Below are 21,196 nucleotides of genomic sequence, written 5' to 3'. Positions count from 1 at the left end.
AAGAGACAAACTACATAAACTGTCCTTTACTGCTCATTATTGACTTTGTTGTTGCTTATAAGGAATGCCACCTTGCAAGGAATTCTAGCTACTTTAGTCTCCTGTACCAGGTATAAGACAGTGACATCTATCTGTTGAATAATGGGATTCTGGGTATCCTGTATCTCTGAAAGGCTTATTGACAAAAATGAGAAATTGTCCTGTTTCTGTTTTAAAATGAATATTAAATCAAGACGGCCCAGCAAAACTTAATATTTCTCTTCTATTTAAGCTGAGGACATTTTTCAGTGATTTTATTTTTATTTTTAGCAACCCATGGCACCAACTAGAGGTTTCAGCTGGGAGCCTTAATCTGAAAGCAGATTTATTTTGATACCAGTTCTTCCACTAACCAAATAGTATTAAAATCATGTTATCCCATAATTTTAAGTTTAAAAAAAGTTTCTCTTGGAAAAGTACTTTTCATCAGTGAATGGAAAATTTCGGAATGTTTCCTTTTCTACTTTTAGACATATCTTCTATCGTATCTGTAACTAGAGATAATTGGGACTCTTTATATAATGTTATGAGTATACTCAAAGATTCTAAAATGTGAAACAGCAGCTTTCTGATTTCAATTTTATATTAAAAATTATTATATTCCACTTAAGCAGGAAACAGTTTATTAAAATGACCAAAGTATCAAATTTAAAGAAACATCAAATAATCAGGTACAAAAGAACTTTGCTCATATAAAGTTAAAATAAGATAATCAACATATCCTATAATAGAATTAATCATCATAAAGTATCATATATAGTGTAAATACATAGATAATACTTTATGAGCAAGTCTTATCAATCATAACATAGCCCTTAGTTTTCTGAGAAGCTTTGAGTTTCAGATCCCTAAGTTGTAATAAAATCTCAGATAAGGAAACAAAATATAGCATGGAATAACTCAGCAATCAATCATTCTGTACCTCATTTCAAATTGTGTTACTGCTTTGAAAAAACTCTAATGTGTTTTAGTATAATTTATTTTTCATTGCCTGCTACTGTAAGAAATATTCAAAGAGCCTTTGGTATAATAAAATAGTTGTTGGATAAGCTTTCTATGATGAACATAATAATGAGAATCTGATAAAAAAAATTTACACTTGTCTCTTAAACATCCTTGAGAAGTAAAAGGAAGTATAGTTTTTCAAGCTAACAGCTAAATCTAAACCACTGGGACAATTTTAAAGGGAAGAATGTAACAATTACTAATAATAGTAAAATTACTTCTACTAGTTGAATAGAAAATCTACTGTACTATTCTGTATGTTTTCATCTAAAATACTTAAACTATTAATTTAAACAAAGGTACTGGTGTAGGGAGTATGGATTTGAAAGCAGTGGGTCCTAGAAAAATATATCATGAATGTATCTGACAACTGCGAATTTAACATTGTATGTTCAATTATACACTTCTAGGACAGTTTGTATTCAGACTTTTCTTTGCATGGCTCAATCAACTACAAACTCCTCTGCCTTCTATTTCTACTTAAACCAATTTTTTCTACTTTCTATATGACTTCATTTTGTAATTTTCACTTGTCATTCTAGTACTCAAAAGAGGGTCTATCTGAGCCCTATTATATTGAGAGTAAGATAATTTGTTGTTGTTGTGGGAAGCTATGAGAGATATTTAGCATCTTCCTGGTGCCTGTCCACTAGCTGCCAGAAACAGGACCTAGAGATAAAAGGAAAACTCAGATACGATCAAATATTCTTTATCACTCCTAGAGATAAAAGGAAAACTCAGATACGATCAAATATTCTGCTGGGGGGACAGAACATCCTTCTTGAGAACCCAATATTAGAGGAGGTGGTGTACATGACACCATGTTTACTTCTAAATATGTGATTTATTGAATGTGACTTTGTTCATATTAATATTTGTTGTGAATTTAGAGTAAGGATTTATTCTGTTATTGCAGCACAATGCTAGAATATTAAACTATTATAATTTGAGCTATTTTTTCACTCAAGAAGTTGACAATATTTTTATTTCATATTAGTTTGTTTACCAATATATAGAAGAAGCGAAGAACATAGCATTTTTCCAACTGACAGGCTTCATTTGAACTCTGGTTTATAACTTTATAATGGAGTTAAATCCCTGCATTTTTTAAACTATTACAAAAGAATGTTTGTAAATCTATTTAAAAAAGAAAAAAAGTAAAATTGGGGAGAAAGGACCAATATTTTAGAAATGGAGAGAACAAAAAGAAAGTAAGTATATAGACCTTTAGAACTGTTTTTTTTTCTTTTTCTTTTTCTTCTTTTTTTCCCCTTCGGTCACACCTGGGGAAGCACAGGGGTTACTCCTGGCTCTGCACTCAGGAATTACCCCTGGGGGTGCTCAAGGGACCATATGGGATGCTGGGAACCAAATCCAGGTCTGCTGTGTGCAAGGAAAACTCCCTACTAGAACATTTTTAAGACAAAAGATCATGAAAGATACTTTATTTACATATTTTGAATTGTTTTGCAAGGCTATTATAATTAAAACTGTGTGGTACTGGAATAATAATAGACTTGTAGACTAATGACACAGAATCAAAGGTCCCAAGACAAACTCAAATTTATGGATAGATAATCTATGACAAAGGAGCTGAGTGCATGAAATGGAACAAGTAAAGTCACTTGTGCATATGTTTGGAAATCTGGATAGCCATATGCAAAAGTATGAAGCTGCTACCATGTCTCACACTACTCAAGTTAAATCAAAGTGAATTAAAAACCTCAAAATTAGATCATAAACCATTAAATGCATTGAAGAAAACATGTAAATACATCCAGGCAAGATAAAATAGAAGAATTTTCAATGACTTGACTCTACATACAAAGATATATTTGTACACTAGCCAGAATATAGAAAAAAATACAAATATCCAAGTACAGATGAATGGATCAAGAAGTTGTGGGACATGTCTTTATAGCTGCAATGTGGATAGAACTAGCTGTCTAGTTGTGCAAAATAAGGAAGAAGGGAAGAACAAATATGGTATGTTCTCACTCTTCCAAGGCCTATAGTGTGTAAAAATAAGAACATAGTACTGAACAATGATACAGTGGAATATAGAACCAAATTGGAGCAGGGAGAGATAAGACCAAAAAAGACAAAGACAGTGGGAAAGGGTTGTGGCCCTTTGGTGAGGGGTACACAGGAACTCTGTATACTTGTGTATGCATAATGTATACAATCATAAATTTTAACACTATCATAACTCCCTAAAGTGAGCAAAATAAAATTTAAAAGAATAAACCAAAGAAGCTTTCCATACTTACAAATCCTAAAAGTTAAATTAAAGTAAAATGATTCCATAACATGCTGCTGAAAATTGTATTTCAAGTTACATATGGTTACTATATCAATATTTGAAAGCCACTAAATTAAACAAAAATAATTGGATTTTGAGTCACAGCTGGCTGTGCTCAGGGCTTATTCTTTGTTCTGTGCTCAGAGATCACTCCTGGCATAACTAGGGGACCTTATGTACTGATGGATATCAGACCCAGATTGGTTGTGAGCAAGGTAAGTGGTCTGCACCCTGTACTTTTGCTCCAGCCCCTAAAATAAAAAATAATTAAAAAATAAATATTTAAATCAAAAGGCAAAAAACTTCAAAAGTCATTCTTTTTTCTTTAGACTTAGTATCTACACAAATTTTCTAGCACAGACAGAGAAAAAGACAGAAAAAAGGTTGAGACTGAAATTTTTATCAAAAGAGAAGTGAAACAGATAAAAATATTTAATAAAAATTAAAGAAGTAAAGTATAAATACTTTTAAAAGCATATATATGTTTCTAACTCTGAATCTTTATACATAAAACATTGATTGGTTAAATAACATTTTAATAATTCCCTGTTGGACCTGCATGATAGTACAACTGGGAGGGCCTTTGCCTTGCACACAGCCGACCTGGGTTCAATCCTCGGCATCCCATGTGGTTCCCTGAGCACCACTAGGAGTGATTCCTGAATACAGAGCCAGGAGCAATCCCTGAGCATCACTGGGTATGACCCCAAAATTTAAAAAAATTAAAAAAAATTAATTCCCTGTAGTTTTAGACAATAATATCACTGTAAAATGTAAGTTAGAAATTAAGAAGAACAACAAAACTCTGCATATTAATGGTCATAAAGTAAATGGTAAGTTGTAAGTTTTTTCCAAATAATGTTCACTTACTCTTCTGCATTTTATTAATTACTTGAAAAATATATATGTTCACGCACACATATATATGAACATAGGACTTTTTCTAGAGAAAAAGCTTAACTGACACTATTCAGATGTGTAAACTTATCAACAAGAAATTATGCACAGAATTCATAAGCGTACAGAATATAAATAAAGCTGCGGAAGAAAGGAAGGAAAATCCCTACAACTACATCCTTCAGAAAGCCAGAATTTGAAGACAGTTATAAAGGGAACATTAATGCTTTCCTCTTCCCTGTCAGAGTCTGCACTCCCAAATCTGGAAGTAGAAAGGCATTCAGAAGAGGGTAGGGAAAGGATAAAAATATTTAAATCCTTAGTCTTCAGGATGAAGGCTCAGACTCTCTCAGGCCTCTTTTCTTTTATATTTGATGGAGTCTTCCCGAGGCATTTGTAGGTGATAAGGAAGACACGGAGGAAATAAAAACAAGTATCTGTGGAGCACGACTGAACAGTTATTGGAGGAAACGCAGACACTTCAAAGTCAGAAAGCATGAGTAAAAAGGAAAATAAAAGAAAATAAAAACCAAGACTTAAGTGTTGCATTAAATTGGGGAAGTTATTGGAATAATAACATTAACAGATCTTGTTCTTTTTTACTCACATCCAAATGTCTTTTATGTTGCTATATAGTACATCTAATAAAAAAGAGCTAAATTCCACTTGCGAAAATTATATGCAAATGTATGATTTTGAGCCAAATTTATGATAAACCCTGAGCTGTATATCTTATGAGAGCAAAACAAAAGTTTTAAAAACACATTCACTGGGAGCAAAGCTATGACATTATGCAGTGTATTAGAACTGCATTCAGATTGATAAAGTTCAGAAGATCCTTGATGGTTAATGAATTCAGGGAATATTTTGAACATTACTGTATAACTTGAAAACTCATCTTGAGCTGAGCTCAGTTCTCATCTTCTGTAATATCCAAAGATGTGACTTGAGTTCCCTTATCTCAATAAAAGGAACATTTTTGCTGTTTAATTGAAAGTATGGGAAAGGTTAAGTGACCTACTTTGGCAATTTGTATGCAGTTAGAAAAATAAAGGTATCCATGAAGAAGTACAAATAATTCTGGAGCATTTCCATCACAGGAAACAAAATCCAAGGATCTCTCATGAATGATGACATCACCCTCATATAGTTTCATTATTTCTATAGTGAAAATTTTTTTATGGTCTTTCTTTGAATAATATGGACATTATTTGTTATCTTCCAGAATTTCCAGATATCAAATGCCTATAACTTCCAATAAATAATAAATGACAAAACAACTTGAAAAAAAAAGGTTTTTTAATGGTAATATCTTAGAAACTTATGATGTGAAAATTTTGTCACATGAAAAGAATTTGAATTTCAAATAAAATATTTTGTCTTGGTCTCTTTCAAAATAAAAGATGCATAATTTTTCTATATGGAATCAAATACAGTGAAATTCCCTTTTTGGAAGTCTACAGCAGGAAGTCTTACATTTTAAGTCAGACTTTGGAAACAAATGCCACTTTTAGAAGTTACGAAGATCAGCAAATACTAAATATTTTATTTTAATTGAAAATAATTTTCACAATTATGCATATACAAAACTAGATTTTACTAAATTTATAGTAAACCACTAATCTGAGTCAACCTTTCCATATAGTTTTACTATTAAAATATTCAAATGTAATAAAAAATTATTTCTACATGTATGATTGATGTATGTTATAAAAACCTGGTAACAATCCTCATTATTCTTATGTTACACTTCATCATAGTAAAATTCAGTAGTATTACTTACAATAATTTTTATGCTGAATTTTAGGTAAGTATTCAGTTTGCTTTTTTCTCACATTTGATACATTACTTACTCTGGGTGGTTTGTGTGTCTATGAATTTCTTTATCAAGGCATCGGTAGTTTGAGTATAAAGACTGAGAGCATATTTCAGGGACTGAAGATCTGGGCTTTTCTCCAAGAAAGTCTTTTTCAGACCATTTCCTCCTGCATGGAAGTATTGCTAGAAAAGAAAAAAAAAATAACAGGAGAGACATTTAAGAAGATTTAATGAAGTAGGGATTTTCTTGCTCACATAGTGAAGTTCAAATGGAGTTGCACAGTTTGATCAATGTAAATAAATAAAAAGAGATAGTGTTACTATTTATCCATGGCTAAGTCAACACTAATTCAGACTGACTATATCTCAGAAATTATGCACTATGTCACAAAGATCCATGAAGCTTAAGATTTTCCTTCTCATTCCAATTTTAGTTAGGCAAATGGGATAATGAATGATGGTTCTAGTTAATAATCATGGAATTCATTTTTGATTTCTCTTTTCAGAACATAAAATATACCCAGAATTATCAAAAATTCACATAAGGTAGCTTCTTTCTTTGTATTTTCCAGACATTAGTTCTAGATTCTAGGATAGCTATCTGCTGTTACTATCATCACCCCCTCTAACAGTGTAATGGTGCAGATATAAGCTCTCATAAAGATGCAAGAGTGATCCTTGGAAATTCAGAAATCTTAAACTTTGAGACAAATGAAATATGCATGTTTGACAAACGTAGTAAAAGACCCCTTTTGGCTACTACAACATACTAAAAGAGAAGATAGTAAGATGTTTGCTTTTTGGTAATATGGCCATTGAAGAATATTAGTGCTCTGCATGGTAGATATCTATAGATACAGGATAAATCTAAAGATTTTTCTATCCATGTATAGCTGTATGTATAGATGTATAGATGTATCCATGTACACATCATCCATGATGTACACATCCATGTACACATCATCCATCATCCATGATGGGGCTGCAGTGGTAGGATAGCAGCTAAGGTTGCTTTGGATACTGCCAATTCTCCTTTGATGCCTAGTACTGCATAATTTCCTATAAACACTTCCAGGAGTTGTTCATGAGCACAGCAGGATGTGGCCTACCACTCAATAAATAAAATTATCTTTTCTGTTAAGTTTTCATAAGTGGTTGTCTCAATCTTTGTGCCAACAGTGCTAAACTATTCTCATTGAAACCTACTACTATGATAGATGATTTTCATAGAATAAGTGCTTTGAGACAACCAAATGTATCATTTTGATACTCCTAAATGAGTATTTATCATCCCTCTACCTAGCTCCTTGAACATTTTGATGTGAAACAACTCAATAAACTGATAAATAATAATGATCTCAATTTTCTTTCCTACTTGAAGAAACATGCAGGAAAAAATGGCACTTTAGGCATCTGAAAGTACTATCTTTTATTTTTTTTCTTTTTGGGTCACACCTGGCGATACTCAGGGATTACTCCTGGCTTCGCACTCAGGATTAACTTCTGGCGGTGCTCATGGGACCATATGGGAGGCTGGGAATTGAACCCGGGTTGGCCGCATACAAGGCAAACACCCTACCCACTGTGCTATTGCTTCAGCCCCTGAAAGTAACTTTCAAAGAGAAGATTCAAAAGGAAGACCAGAGAAAGTAGACAATGGGACGATGACTTGAAAACTATCTGTGGCAATTCTTTTCAAGGCTAAAGCTTATTGCCATTTAGAATTCCATGACTGTAGGTCTGTGCAAAAACAAGCAGTGATAGAAACTACATACGGTTGTGATAGGTTGGCACAGAGAAACAGAGGAGCCCTTTCTTTTAAGATGTAACAAAGACATAGTGTCTGAAATTTTATTCTGCATCATCATCTCATAAAAATATTGTAATGTTTTCACATATATAACACATGGCTGGAGCAATAGCACAGCGGGTAGGGTGTTTGCCTTGTATGCGACCAACCCGGGTTCAATTCCTCTGTCCCTCTCAGAGAATCTGGTAAGCTACTGAGAGTATCCCACCCGCATGGCAGAGCCTGGCAAGCTCACTGTGTTGTATTTGATATGCCAAGAACAGTAACAAGTTTTACAATGGAGACGTTACTGGTGCCCGCTCGAACAAATTGATGAACAGCAGGAGGACAGTGCTACAGTGCTATATAAAACATATTGAAGGCTGTGAGTCCAAGATAATGTCTTGAGGAAGGAACTTTTGCCAGTGTTTTTGAGTCTTGTTCTGAGACTCTTAGAAGAATGGAGAGATACTTTCTGGAAGTCTGTTTCCTGGAACCAAGGGGCCATCATATGAAATAAATCCATCTAAAAAGACTGAACAAACAAAGCATTGCCTCTGAGCAAACATAGCACAACCAGATTCTTTGAATGGAAGCCCATTCTCTGGCATAATGTTGCCAAGACAGTCTCCAGTCTTATCAAACTGGAGCATAAATGATTTGAAAAAGCGATAATTAATAAAAGAAGTTACATTTCGGGATCATTGAGTTCTGTGAAAAATTGTGAAAAAGTGCTAAAATGAGCAAAAATTACTAGTGGATTCTTTCCCAATACACCCAACCATGTATCTTCATTGTTTTACTCTATCCCCTACCACTATTTAAAGTTCTATAAATCATACAAAATTAGTAATACCATTATTATTATAATAATGGAAAAACTGTGCACAGACATTGAATTGACTATTTCAGGTTGGATGCCTATTGACTAATGTTCTTAGATTTGCTTGATCTCCATATGTACATGTACTTTTGCTTTCTTTGTTGATTGTCATTTTGTATGGTTTCGGAACTTTCCTTTGAACTAGGTCTAAGATGTTACTGGTATCCTTAACTGATGATTCAAATCAGTGGTTCTCTGTAAACTGCTAGAATATTTTCTGAATCAGCAAGACAGTGAGGTGAACAGTAAGATGTTTGTAAGGACAGAAATGATGCACTCATCTTTTGAACACAAGATGTAAAGGAGAGAGTTAAAGGTAAACCCAAGACAGAAGATAAAGTGCTTGAAGAGAAAGCAAATTAGTTACAGGTACTAAGAAGAAAGCTCCTTCAGTGAATACAGACCACTTATTCCAGAGACGAGTCATCCAAAGTGTGAGGAAATGATTCCTATAGTTACAAAGAGGTAAAAGGTAAAGGCCCTCCCGTTGATCATCGATTTGCTTGAGCGGGCCCAGTAACGTCTCCATTGGAGACTTTGTTGTTATTGTGTTTGGCATATCGAATACTCTCGGTAGCTTGCCGGGCTCTCCGAGAGGAGCGGAGGAATCGAACTCGGGTCGGCCATGTTGGCCGCTTGTAAGGCAAACGCCCTACCGCTGTGCTATCACTCCAGCCAGAGGCAAACTCATTAAAACACTATAGAAGGTTTCCACAGTGTTCTGAAGCCGGGCCATCTTTCAACACATTATCCTCTTTCAACACATATCATCAGCAAAACAGAGATCAAGTTATTGTATTTAGTTCTGACACTGCTAGAGCTCCTAACAAAATGGAGAATGGACCTGCATTTTACTTAGGCACAGGTTATGCTTTCTTTGAACGTAATAAATGTGAGTCTTCTGTGGGGAATTGAGTGTTTGGGTTATTTTCCTTGTCTCACTATTTACAGTTTAGTGTAGTTGAGTTGGTCTCCAAACATTATATGAAAGAACTGTGTGCTAGAGAGGAATTCGTAAAAGTGGAGATCAAAAGTATTCTTATGTCTACGTACAAGAGAAATTTTATTTAACTGTGATGATTATATATCATTATGATGATATTGATTTATGATATCTATATTGTGTCTGATTTTCTATTCTTTTATCTTTTCCTTTTATTAATATTAGGTAAAGGTAAAGGTAAAGGCCCTCCCGTTGATCCTCGATTTGCTCGAGCGGGCCCAGTAACGTCTCCATTGGAGACTTTGTTGTTACTGTGTCTGGCATATCAAATACTCTCGGTAGCTTGCCGGGCTCTCCAAGAGGGGCGGAGGAATCGAACTTGGGTCGGCCATGTTGGCCGCGTGTAAGGCGAACGCCCTACCCGCTGTGCTAAAAAATAATGTAAAAGTACTGTTATTTGTTCAGCCATTAATTGATTGAATTTGGCACAAACTCCACATTACTTTTTTATTTTACTGTATCACCATGGGATAGAGTTACAAGACTTTCATATTTGAGATTCAGCCATACAATGATGCAACACCCATCGCTCCACCAGGGCACATTTTCCACCACCAATGTCCCAAGCATCAATCTCCCTCCCCCTCCACACACATACACATTGCAGTCCTCACCCTGCCTCTATGGCAGACAATTTCCCCAATACTTTCTTTCCAATTTGGGACATGCTCTGCTCAAATTTTCCTACCACCATTCAAGCCTAACTACCAGGAGCAGATGCTAGACAATATATTTTCCATAGCTCATTTTGAATATCACGAGAGCTTGCACAACCACAATTGTAAATGTAAATTTCTAGATTGTAAATTGTTGGGTTTCAGAGACATATCTGTATGGCACTAAACCATTTTGGTATTCAATTGGGACTCTCTTGGCCAGGGTTGTTGGTGCACCAAGATGGCATCCGGAGGCAAATTGTGGATGTTACAGCCAGTCTTCTGGGCGGGCAGGGACCCGGGAAGTGACAACCCAGGTCTTCTGCCACTATGCGGCCTGGAGATTTATTCCTGGAACCCACATATCTGGGCCATGCTTGTGGAAGCTCTTGGTCACCAGGATTCCATCAGGAGTAGGCGGGGAGACTGCACCTGCTCCATCTAGGCTGCCCTGGTGATATTGGCTTGGTATGGGGCCCGGAGAGATCTCTGACACTGTGGTGCCTTCCAGGACCTGCCTCTGTGTCTTTTGGCCAGGGCTGTTGGCATGCTAAGATCCACATTATAAAATTTTCAGCAGATTATCCATCCTGAGCAGAGGAGTCATGCTTGGGATATGGTGGCAATTTTGGATTGTGGAAGCAAGTGGCTGCTGGGGGCTCTGCTTGGGTGGGCACAGGTCAACCCACCCCCTCCAATTTATTCCAGTCTGTTCAGCCATGTATGGGTCCGAGCTTAACTGTGGCTTTTTGATCTCTTTTGAGATTCATTTAAGGGTCTCTGAGGCAAGACCAATAGTAGAGCTTACAGGGTGGCACGAGAGTTGGTTCGTAGGGTTGACTGCCAGTGCTTCCATGTATGTTGGGAAGTGGGGGAGGTAGCCAATCCCAACTCTGAGTGAGCTTGTATAGCTAAGCCGGAGGTTGTTTGTGGGTGTGGCTCCCACATACCTAACTTTTGGCCATTTAATTTTTTGGTAAACTTGGTCCCATGTTGTTGGGTTCTAGCCAAAGGCACAGTGGCAATTTGGGGATATCAAGATGCCTGAAGGAACTATCAGGCTGCTAATGCATTTGCCCCATAGGTACAGGTTGACCTGCTGGTGTCACCATACCCCCAATTACTTTGTTTAAAAAAAATTGTTTATTATAGCTTAAGACATGCTTACAATAGTGTTAAAATTTATAGTTTTGACTGACAGCCCAAGAGTACAGATACATCACAATTTAAAAGATTTATTAGATAAAAAATACACGAGTTTTGTTAAGGGGAAAAACAGAATTTGTATTCCTTTTACTTACTAAAATATTTTGATGTTTGGGGGTACTATTTCAAATGGAGCAGTCATTACATTTATTTCTCTTTGGGGTCACTAATTTTATAGATGAATGAAAAGATTGTTTTGTATAGATCTTGTAGACTGCTACTTGCTAAACTGACTTATTGTAACTGAGTGATTTTTAATAGTTTCTATTTATATTATCATTTCATCTGCAAATAGTGGTAGTTTAAGTTTGTCTTTTCCAAATTGGATTCATTTGTTCTTTTTCTTGCTTGATTTCTGTGGTGAGGGTACTAGATGTTCTGAGCATTAGTGAAGAAATTGGACATCCTTGCATTGTTCCTGTCTCAGTTTTTCAGCATTAAGTATGAAGTTGAATGTAGGATTGTTGTAAATGACTGTTATGATGTTATATCCATATTGTTTGGATTTTTTTTTGTCTTTTTGGGTCACACGCAGCAATTTTTAGGGGTTAATCCTTGCTCTACACCAGGAATTACTCCTGGCAATGCTCGTGGACCATATGGATTTAGCATGAATGGATGTTAAATCCTGTCAAAAGTTTTCTCTCTATCACTTGAAGTAATTATATATTTTCACCTTCCCTTTTGATAATATTGTATTACATTAATTGATTGGCATCTCTGGAATTCACCCATTTAATGATAGTATATTAATCTTTTATATATTTTTGAATTACGTTTTATAAAGTTATGTTAAGGATCTTTGCATCAATATTTTTCAGGGATATTGGTTCTATAATTTCTTTTTTTTTTTTTTTTTGCTTTTTGGGTCACACCCAGCTATGCTCAGGGGTAACTCCTGGCTCTGTACTCAGGAGTTACACCTGGTGGAGCTTGGAGGATCATATGGGATTCTGGGGATTGAACCCAGGTCAGCCGCATGAAGGCAAATGCCCACCCCGCTGTATTATCACTGTGGCCCTGTAATTTCATTTTTTTTTTCAGGAAGTTCCACTTTTATTGAGAAAGCCCATACATGATTATCCTTAGGATCACTTAATTTCAAATAGGAGTTGAATATGGAACAAAAAAACATAACAAGAAGCAAGTTATTCAGAAAGGTTAAATAATATAATACATACATCTTTGCTTTTTGACGAGTATTCTGCTAGAGTTTAGGTCACTGATAAATTTTGTCTTGAAAATCTCTGAACAGTTGCTTACATTCTTACCATTAAAAAAAAATTTTTTTTAATAGTGAGACATCATGAGGTACAGTTACAGGCTTACACATTATTGTGCTTGGGTTTCAATTATACAATGATCAAATACCCATCCCTCCACCAGTGCCCATTTCCGACCACCACGGATCCCAGTATCCCTCCCACCCCCCATTCCCCATCCCACCCTCCCTCTGTGGCAGGGCATTTCCTTTTGTTCTCTCTCTCCTTTTGGGTTCTGTGGTTTGCAAAAGAGGCAATGGGCGACAATCATGTTTGGTCTATAGTCTACTTTCAGCATGCTTCTCCCATCCTGGGAGGATCCTTCCAACACCTTTATTTGGTGTTCCCTTCTTTATCTGCGCCCCCTTTTCCCCTAGTATGTGTGGTTGGCCTCCAAGCCATGGAGTAAAATTCCTGGTACTAATCTCGGCCATTCTTGGGTGTTAGTCTTCTATTTTGTCACTTTATGTTCCCCAGATGAATGCAATCTTTCTATGTCTATCCCTTTCTTTCTGAGTCATTTCGCTTAACATGATACTTTCCATGTAGTACCACCTGTATGTAAATTTTGTGACTTCGTCTTTTCTAACAGCTACATAATACTCCATTGTGTAAATGTACCAAAGTTTCTTTAACCAGTCATCTGTTCTCGGGCACTCAGGTTTTTTCCAGATTCTGGCTATTGTAAAGAGTGCTGCAATGAACAAACAATTGGAGATGTCACTTCAACTATACTTTTTTGCCTCTCTGGGATATATTCCCAGGAGTGGTATTGCTGGATCCAATGGGAGCTCAATTTCCAATTTTTTGAGAATCGTCCATACTGTTTTCCAAAAGGGCTGAACCAGTCGGCATTCCCACCAACAATGAAGGAGTGTCCCTTTCTCGCCACATCCATGCCAGCACCGGTTGCTTTTGTTCTTGTGGATATGGGCCAGTCTCTGTGGTGTGAAGTGATATCTCATTGTGGTTTTGATCTGCGTCTCCCTGATGATTAATGATGTGGAGCATTTTCTCATGTGCCTTTTACCCATTCGGGTTTCTTCTTTGTGAACGTTTCTATTAATTTCATCTCCCCATTTTTTTGATGGTGTTGAATGTTTTCTTTTGTTTAATTTCATTTTTAAGTATTGTATTTGTCTGATTTCAGTATTAAGGTAATGTTAGTTTCATGGAAGTTGTTAGGAAACATCAAAATCAAATTAACAAAGGATGTTTACTTACACACAGAAAATTACGTGATACTAATGGAAGAAATAAAAGAGGAGCTCTTCCTGTTCATCCCCAACGCTGTGCCCGGTCTTCTTCCTCCCTCAGATCAGTCAGTGCTCATATCCGGGACTTGGCTTTCTTTGTGTAAGCGTCCCTGGTGTCCTCTAGGACCTTGGAACACTCATCATGTCTGAGCCTCTTCCTCTTCGTTCCCGATGCTGTGCCCACTCTTCTTCCTCCTCCAGGCTGTGGCCCCCACATACACCAGGCACCTGGGCATGGCCTCTTCAAAAGTGGGCGTGGCCTCTGTGGACGTGGACGTGTCCTAATTTTGGGCTGGCGGCTGCTCATGTGGCCACAGGTAGTTTACTCATACCCAGCAATTTCGTGTAACATCTCAGTCTCTATACTTCCAAACCAACATGAAGAAAAAACGCAAATCCCCACCACAAGGGAAGGACAATGAAAAGAGGCCAGAGCCTCAGGAGGTGCTACTCACCTAAGGGACCTCTCTGACAAAGAATTCATATATGAAGTAATGAAGATGTTCAATGAACTCAGTGAAACAGTGAGATAGATATCTAGTAAATTAAAGGAGGACATGAAAGAAACAATTGAGAAAATACGAGAAGAAATGAGAGCAGAAACTGGAAAGCTACACACAGAAATGCCATGAATAAAAGATTCCATAGATGAAATAAAAAACTCAGTCTGTGTGCTCAACAATAGAACGGACACAGCTGAAACCCGAATCAGTGAGCTGGAAGATGAGATGCACAAAGCTTACAAGCAAGAACAAACAATGGCAAGAGACCTCAAAATAACTCTAGAGTGAATCAGGGTCCTAAGAGATTATTCCAAGAGGAACAACATTAGAATCATTGGAGTACCAGAAACTCATGGAAACAATCCCAATGAAAAAGCCACGATGAAACAAATCATTGCTTAAAAGTTTCCAGAGCTGGACAATGCAGCCATTCGGATTCAAGGAGATTGAAGGGTGCCAGCTAAAAGAGACTATAACAAAAACACTCCATGACATATCATAGTTGGAATGATGGATGCCACAGATAGACACAATACTGCAAGCACTAAGGTTGAAGAAGAAAATCACATACAAAGGAGCACCCCTTAGATTCACAGCAGACCTCTCAGAAGAAACCCTCCAAGTCTGAAAGTAATGGTGGGATATAGTGAAAAAAACTCACTGAAATGAACGCTTCACCAAGAATACTCTATCCGGCTAAGCTCTCACTCAAACTCGAAGGAACGGTACACTATTTTGTGGATGAACAGCAGCTCAGGAACTTCATAGACTTAAGACTAAACTTAAAAGAAGAGCAAAAAGGGCTACAATAATACAAGACAAACCCTACAAGCACAAAAGACCCCAACGGAAAGATGACCCAAAACTCCATAAAAATACTGTCTCTCAACGTGAATGGTCTAAATTTAGCAATTAAGAGGCACAACGTGGAAAAATGGATTCAGAGACAGAACCCAACATTCTGCTGCCTACAAGAAACTCATCTGAACAGTGAGAGCAAACACAGCAGATAAAGATAAAGGATGGAAAACAATCCTGCAAGAAAACAGCTCCCTCACCCTCCTTCACTGTTGGTGGGAATGCAGGCTGGTCCAACCCTTTTGGAAAACAGTATGGACGACTCTCAAAAAATTAGAATTTGATCTGCCATTTGACCCAGCTATAGCACTCCTGGGAATATATCCCAGAGAGGCAAAAAGGTATAGTCAAAGTGACATCTGCAATTGTTTGTTCATTGCAGCACTCTTTACAATAGCCAGAATCTGGAAAAAACCTGAGTGCCTGAGAACAGATGACTGGTTAAAGAAACTTTGGTACATTTACACAATGGAGTATTATGTAGCTGTTAGAAAAGATGAAGTCATGAAATTTACATACAAGTGATACTACAAGGAAAGTATCATGTTACATGAAATGAGTCAGAAAGAAAGGGATAGACATAGAAAGATTGCATTCATCTGGGGAACATAAAGCAACGAAATGAGAGACTAACACCCAGGAATGGCTGAGATTAGTACCAGGAATTTTGCTCCATGACTTGAAGGCCAGCCACATGTGCTAGGTGAAAAGGAAGCTCAGATAGAGAAGAGAGCACCAAATAAAGGGTGTTGTGAAGACCCTCCCAGGGTGGGAGAGACATGCTAAAAGTAATCTATAGACCAAACATGATTGCCACTCAATGCCTCTCTGGCAAAACACAGTACCCAAAAGAAGAGAGAGAGAACAAGGGGGAATGCCCTGCTACAGCGGCAGGGTGGGATGGGGGGGGGGAAGAGGGGAGGGATGCTAGGACCCGTGGTGGGGGAGGATGGGCACTGGTGGAGGGATGGGTACTTGATCATTGTATAACTGAAACCCAAGCACAAAAATTTATAAGTCTATAAATGTACCTCATGGTGTTTCACTAATAAAAAAAATGATTAAATTAAAAAAAATTTTAAAAAAAAGAAAAAAAAGAAAAAAAGAAAATAAAATAAAAGAGAAAACAGCTCCCTCAAAAATGCTGGTATGGCCATACTAGTATCTGACAACATAAATATCAGGTTGAAAAAGATTAGAAGGGACAACGAAGGCCATTTTCTATTTATCAAGTGATACATACAACAAGAAGAAATAACACTCTTAAATGTATATGCACCTAATATGGAAACAACTAAATATTTAAAACAACTGCTAACAGATTTTAAGGAGGACATTGCTAGCAACACAATAGTAGCCGAAACTTCAACATCATCTTATCACCTCTGGATAGATCAATAAGAAAAAAACTCAGCAAGGAAACATTGGCTCTAAAGGAAGAAAGAGAAGAGAGGGCTTATAGGTGTATACAGGGCTTTAAACCCCAAAGAGAAAGAATACACATTCTTCTCCAGTGCACATGGAACATTTTCCAAAATAGACCATGTGCTAGGCCACAAAACATACCTCAGTAGAGTCAGGGAGATAGAAATAGTATCGACACTCTTTTCAATCCATGATGCACTGAAGATAGAAGTGAATCATACACAGACACGGAGAAGCAAATCAAACACCTGGAAATTAATTTTGAACAACGAGTGCATCAGGAAGGACAAAATCAAAAGATACCCGGAAGCAAATGAGAATGAAGACACGAGTTACCAGAACCTATGGAATGCAGCTAAAGCCATGTTACGGGGAAAATTTATAGCTCTGCAAGCATTTCTCAGGAAGGACGAAAGGGCCCACATAAACAACTTGACTTTATTGCTCAAGATCTTATAAAAGGACCAATAAAAGGATCCCAAACTAGGCAAAAGGAAAAAGATCATAAAACTTAGAGCAGAAATCAACTACATGGAAACCCAAAAACAATCTGAAAGATCAATGAAACCAAGAGCTGGTTCTTCGAGAAAATAAGCAAGATAGAAAAACCATTAGCAAGACTCATGAAGAAAGAGAGAGAACCCTAATAAACCAAATCAGAAGTTTATTGATTACCAGTGAGATGGGGGATATCACAACAGAAACCAAAGAAATTCAAAACATCGTCAGAGAGTACTTTGAAAGTCTGTATGCCACGAAACAAGAGAACCTAGAAGAAATGGATAAATTCCTGGATTCCTATAGTCTCCCAAGGCTGAATCAAAAATATCTAGAGTACCTGAATAGTCCTATTAACATCAAGGAAATTGAAATTTTTATTCAAAGTCTTCCCAAAAACAAAATCCCAGGTCCAGTTGGGTTCACTAGAGAATTTTTCCAAACACTTAAAGAAGACCTATTGCCAGTTCTTCTCATGCTTTTCTAGGAAATTGAAGAAACAGAAACTCTCCCAAATAGTTTCTATTAAGCTAATATCTCTCTAATACCAAAAGAAAAGGCAGACACCACAAGAAAAAAAAAACTACAGGCCAATATCCCTGATGAACTCGGATGCGAAGATTCTCAACAAAACACTAACAAACAGAATTCAACAACTCGTCACAAAGATTATATACCATGACCAAGTGGGATTCATCCCGGGGATGCAAGGATGGTTCAACATTTGGAAATCAATCAACATAATAGATCATATCAACAAAAGAAAAGAAATAAAACATATGATCATATCAATATATGCACAGAAAGCATTTTACAAGATCCAGCACCCGTTTAAGGTGAAAACTCTCACCAAAATGTGTATAGAGGGGGACTTACCTCAATATAGTTAAAGCCATCTACCACAAGCCTACAGCTAGCATCATCCTCATTGGAGAAATACTGAGACCCTTCCTTCTAAGATCAGGAATGAGACAAGGATGCCCATTCTCCCCACTGCTGTTCAATATAGTACTGGAAGTACTTGCAATAGCATTTTAGGTAAGAAAAAGATATTAAGGGCATTCATGTAGGAAAGGAAGAAATCAAGCTCTCATGTTTGCAGATGATATTAAGGGGGGAATGGGGGGAGGGAGGGCTACTGGGATCATTGGTGGTGGAGAATGGGCACTGCTGGAGTGATGGGTACTCAATCATTGTATAACTGAAACACAAACACAAACATTTGTAGGTCAACAATGTACCTTCATGGTGTTTCACTAATAAAAATTTTAAAAAAAACTAAAAAATATTAATAAAAAGAAAATAAAAGAAGATAGAAAGAAATGGGAAAAATATTTTATTCTATGAACTGGAAAAACAAATTGTCAGAATGACTATTCTACAAGTGCACTATACAGATTCCCCCATAAAAATTCTTATAACATAATAAATTTTACTAAAATTGTATAGAATGGTAAATTTTACCAATTAGTCAAAGCAATTTCAAGAAAAGGAAATGGAAATGGCAGTCCATGGCTTTAAATTACATTATAGGTCCAGAGAGATAGTACAGGCTTAAATTGCTTTCCCTGTACACAGATGAACCTCATTTCATCCCTTGTATGTCGTGTCCTGAGCACTATCACAAGTGGTCGCTGAACAGAGTTAGCATCAACTCTAAGCACTTTTGGGTATAAGCCTAGTCCCGAAAAATAAAGAAAACAGAGAAAATCAAAAAGCTGCAAAATGAAAACTGTGTGGATCTGGAATAAAGAAAAGACTTGCAGACCAATGTAACATAATTAATAGATCAGAAATTAAGTCCTCAGAAAATACATACAGCTAATCTATGGCAAGATATCTGAGTACATAAAGTGGAGAAAGAAACCTCTTTTGTGAATGGTGTTAGGGAAACTGGACATTTATTTGCAAAAACAACAACATAATCGACAAAGATATTGGAATAATATCTCACACCATTCACAAAACTTAATTCAAAGTGAAATAGAGTCCTCAGTGGTAGACAAGAATCAGCATACTATTGAGGAAACCTTAGATAGAATTCTCTAAGCTATGATCTCAGAGGAATATTAAATTATTTGATACCAGTATCCATAAAAACAGTAAAAATATAAATGGGTTATATTAAATTATGTTTTTTTTCCCAACTAAAGAAACAATACATAAAGGGCTAATAATTAAGATAATGAAATATTCACAAAGATCAATAACAACAAAATAATAATCTCATTTAAAAAATAGGAATGTGGTGTTTGGGAAAATTTAAAATAATGGGGGAGGGAAAGTGTAATGTTGGTGGGATTGGTGTTGGAATAATGAATGTAATAAATTATTGTGAACAACTTTATAAAAATAAAATAAAATTTTAAAAAATGGGAATGATGAACAGACTGAGGAAGATATTGGGATGTCCAATAGGCATATAAATATATCAGTTGTTATCAGGAAATATCAGTCAGATATTAATTTATACTAATGATAATAATGGTTTGTATTAAAAAGACTGAACACAACCAGTGCTGACAGGAATGTGGTTTAATGGAACCCTCATACACAGTTAAGGGTTGAAATAATTCAGTTCACTCTAACTTGGGTAGAAATGGAGGGCATCATACTAGCTTAAATAACTTAGCAGAAAAATAATAAATACTGCTCTCTATTAGTAACCTGTAGTATACAGAGGGACAAAACAAAGGAATCAACATAAAAACCAAAGAAATACATCAAAGAATAACAAACCCTTAGCCTTGTCTTTTAAACTTCAAGCAGTTGTTGGAGTGACATGAGTGAAGGCTGGTGAATGAAGAGGCAGATTCATGGTGACACAGGGACATTGGTGGAGGGTCTTTGCATTTAGTACCTTTTTATAAATCAATAGCATAAACTTTTACACTATCATACCCTGTCACTTGGGCCTGAGCGATGGCATAGTGGGTAGGGCATTTGCCTTGCACGTTGCTGACTTGAGTTCAATTCCTCCGCCCTTCTTGGAGAGCCCGGCAAGCTACTGAGAATATTCTGCCCGCACAGAAAAGACTGGCAAGTTACCTGTGACATATTCGATATGCCAAAAACAGTAACAAAAAGTCTCACGATGGACACGTTACTGGTGCCCACTCAAGCAAATCAATGAACAACGGGAGGACAGTGCTACAGTGCAGTGATACCCTGTCACTGAAAGTATAACACTAACAAACAATAAAAAGTAAAATGTATAATTGATTATAAAGCTTATTTTAAGTTGACAGTTGGAAGAAAATTAATAGCTCTAAATATTAATAAAAGACTTGGAAGAACTTGGAAAATATATTTGAAAATGTATTTGTAATGTTTAATCATTTATATTAAAATATAAAAGTTTATTTTATGTTGTTTAAATGTGGCAAAGATTTACTCATTTAGGTAGCAAGCCTCTTGCTTCAAGCATTTTCAGTGAATTCATTGAAAAAACTTATAAATGTATCGAGAATGTTAAAAAAGTAAACATAAATGAAAAGTAATTTCAGAAATAAATCACATGTACTTGCCATTGTAAATGAAAAACTTTTTCTCAAATACTGAGTTAGTTTCCTGTCCTTCCTTTGCAACCTAGGCATAATCCAAGAAAGCAACTCTTTCTGAGGACAGGAGTGGGGAGATGATGGGTTATATTCCTAATTCTTAGATTTTGGGTCACACTCAGCTGTGCTCAGGGCTTACTCCTGGCTGCACTTACAGATAACTACTGGCAGGCTTGGAGTACCATACGGGTACCAGGGTTTGAACCAGTGTTGGCTGCATGCAAGGCAAGTGTCTT

The 21,196-nt window shown here is 36.5% G+C and overlaps 1 protein-coding gene across 1 annotated transcript in view; it reads right to left on the bottom strand.

Annotated features, from left to right (window-relative positions):
• UNC13C (unc-13 homolog C) overlaps positions 1-21,196 on the bottom strand; it is a 626,361-nt gene that overhangs the window by 43,781 nt on the left and 561,384 nt on the right. Inside the window, exon 29 of the mRNA XM_056115400.1 lies at positions 6,097-6,244. Coding sequence (XP_055971375.1) covers positions 6,097-6,244 — 148 coding nt within the window. The remainder of the gene's footprint in view (positions 1-6,096; positions 6,245-21,196) is intronic.

This window comes from Sorex fumeus, unplaced genomic scaffold (genome assembly GCF_029834395.1).
Source record: "Sorex fumeus unplaced genomic scaffold, SorFum_2.1 ptg000029l, whole genome shotgun sequence".
NCBI lineage: Eukaryota > Metazoa > Chordata > Mammalia > Eulipotyphla > Soricidae > Sorex > Sorex fumeus.
This window is presented reverse-complemented; position numbering and strand designations above follow the sequence as displayed.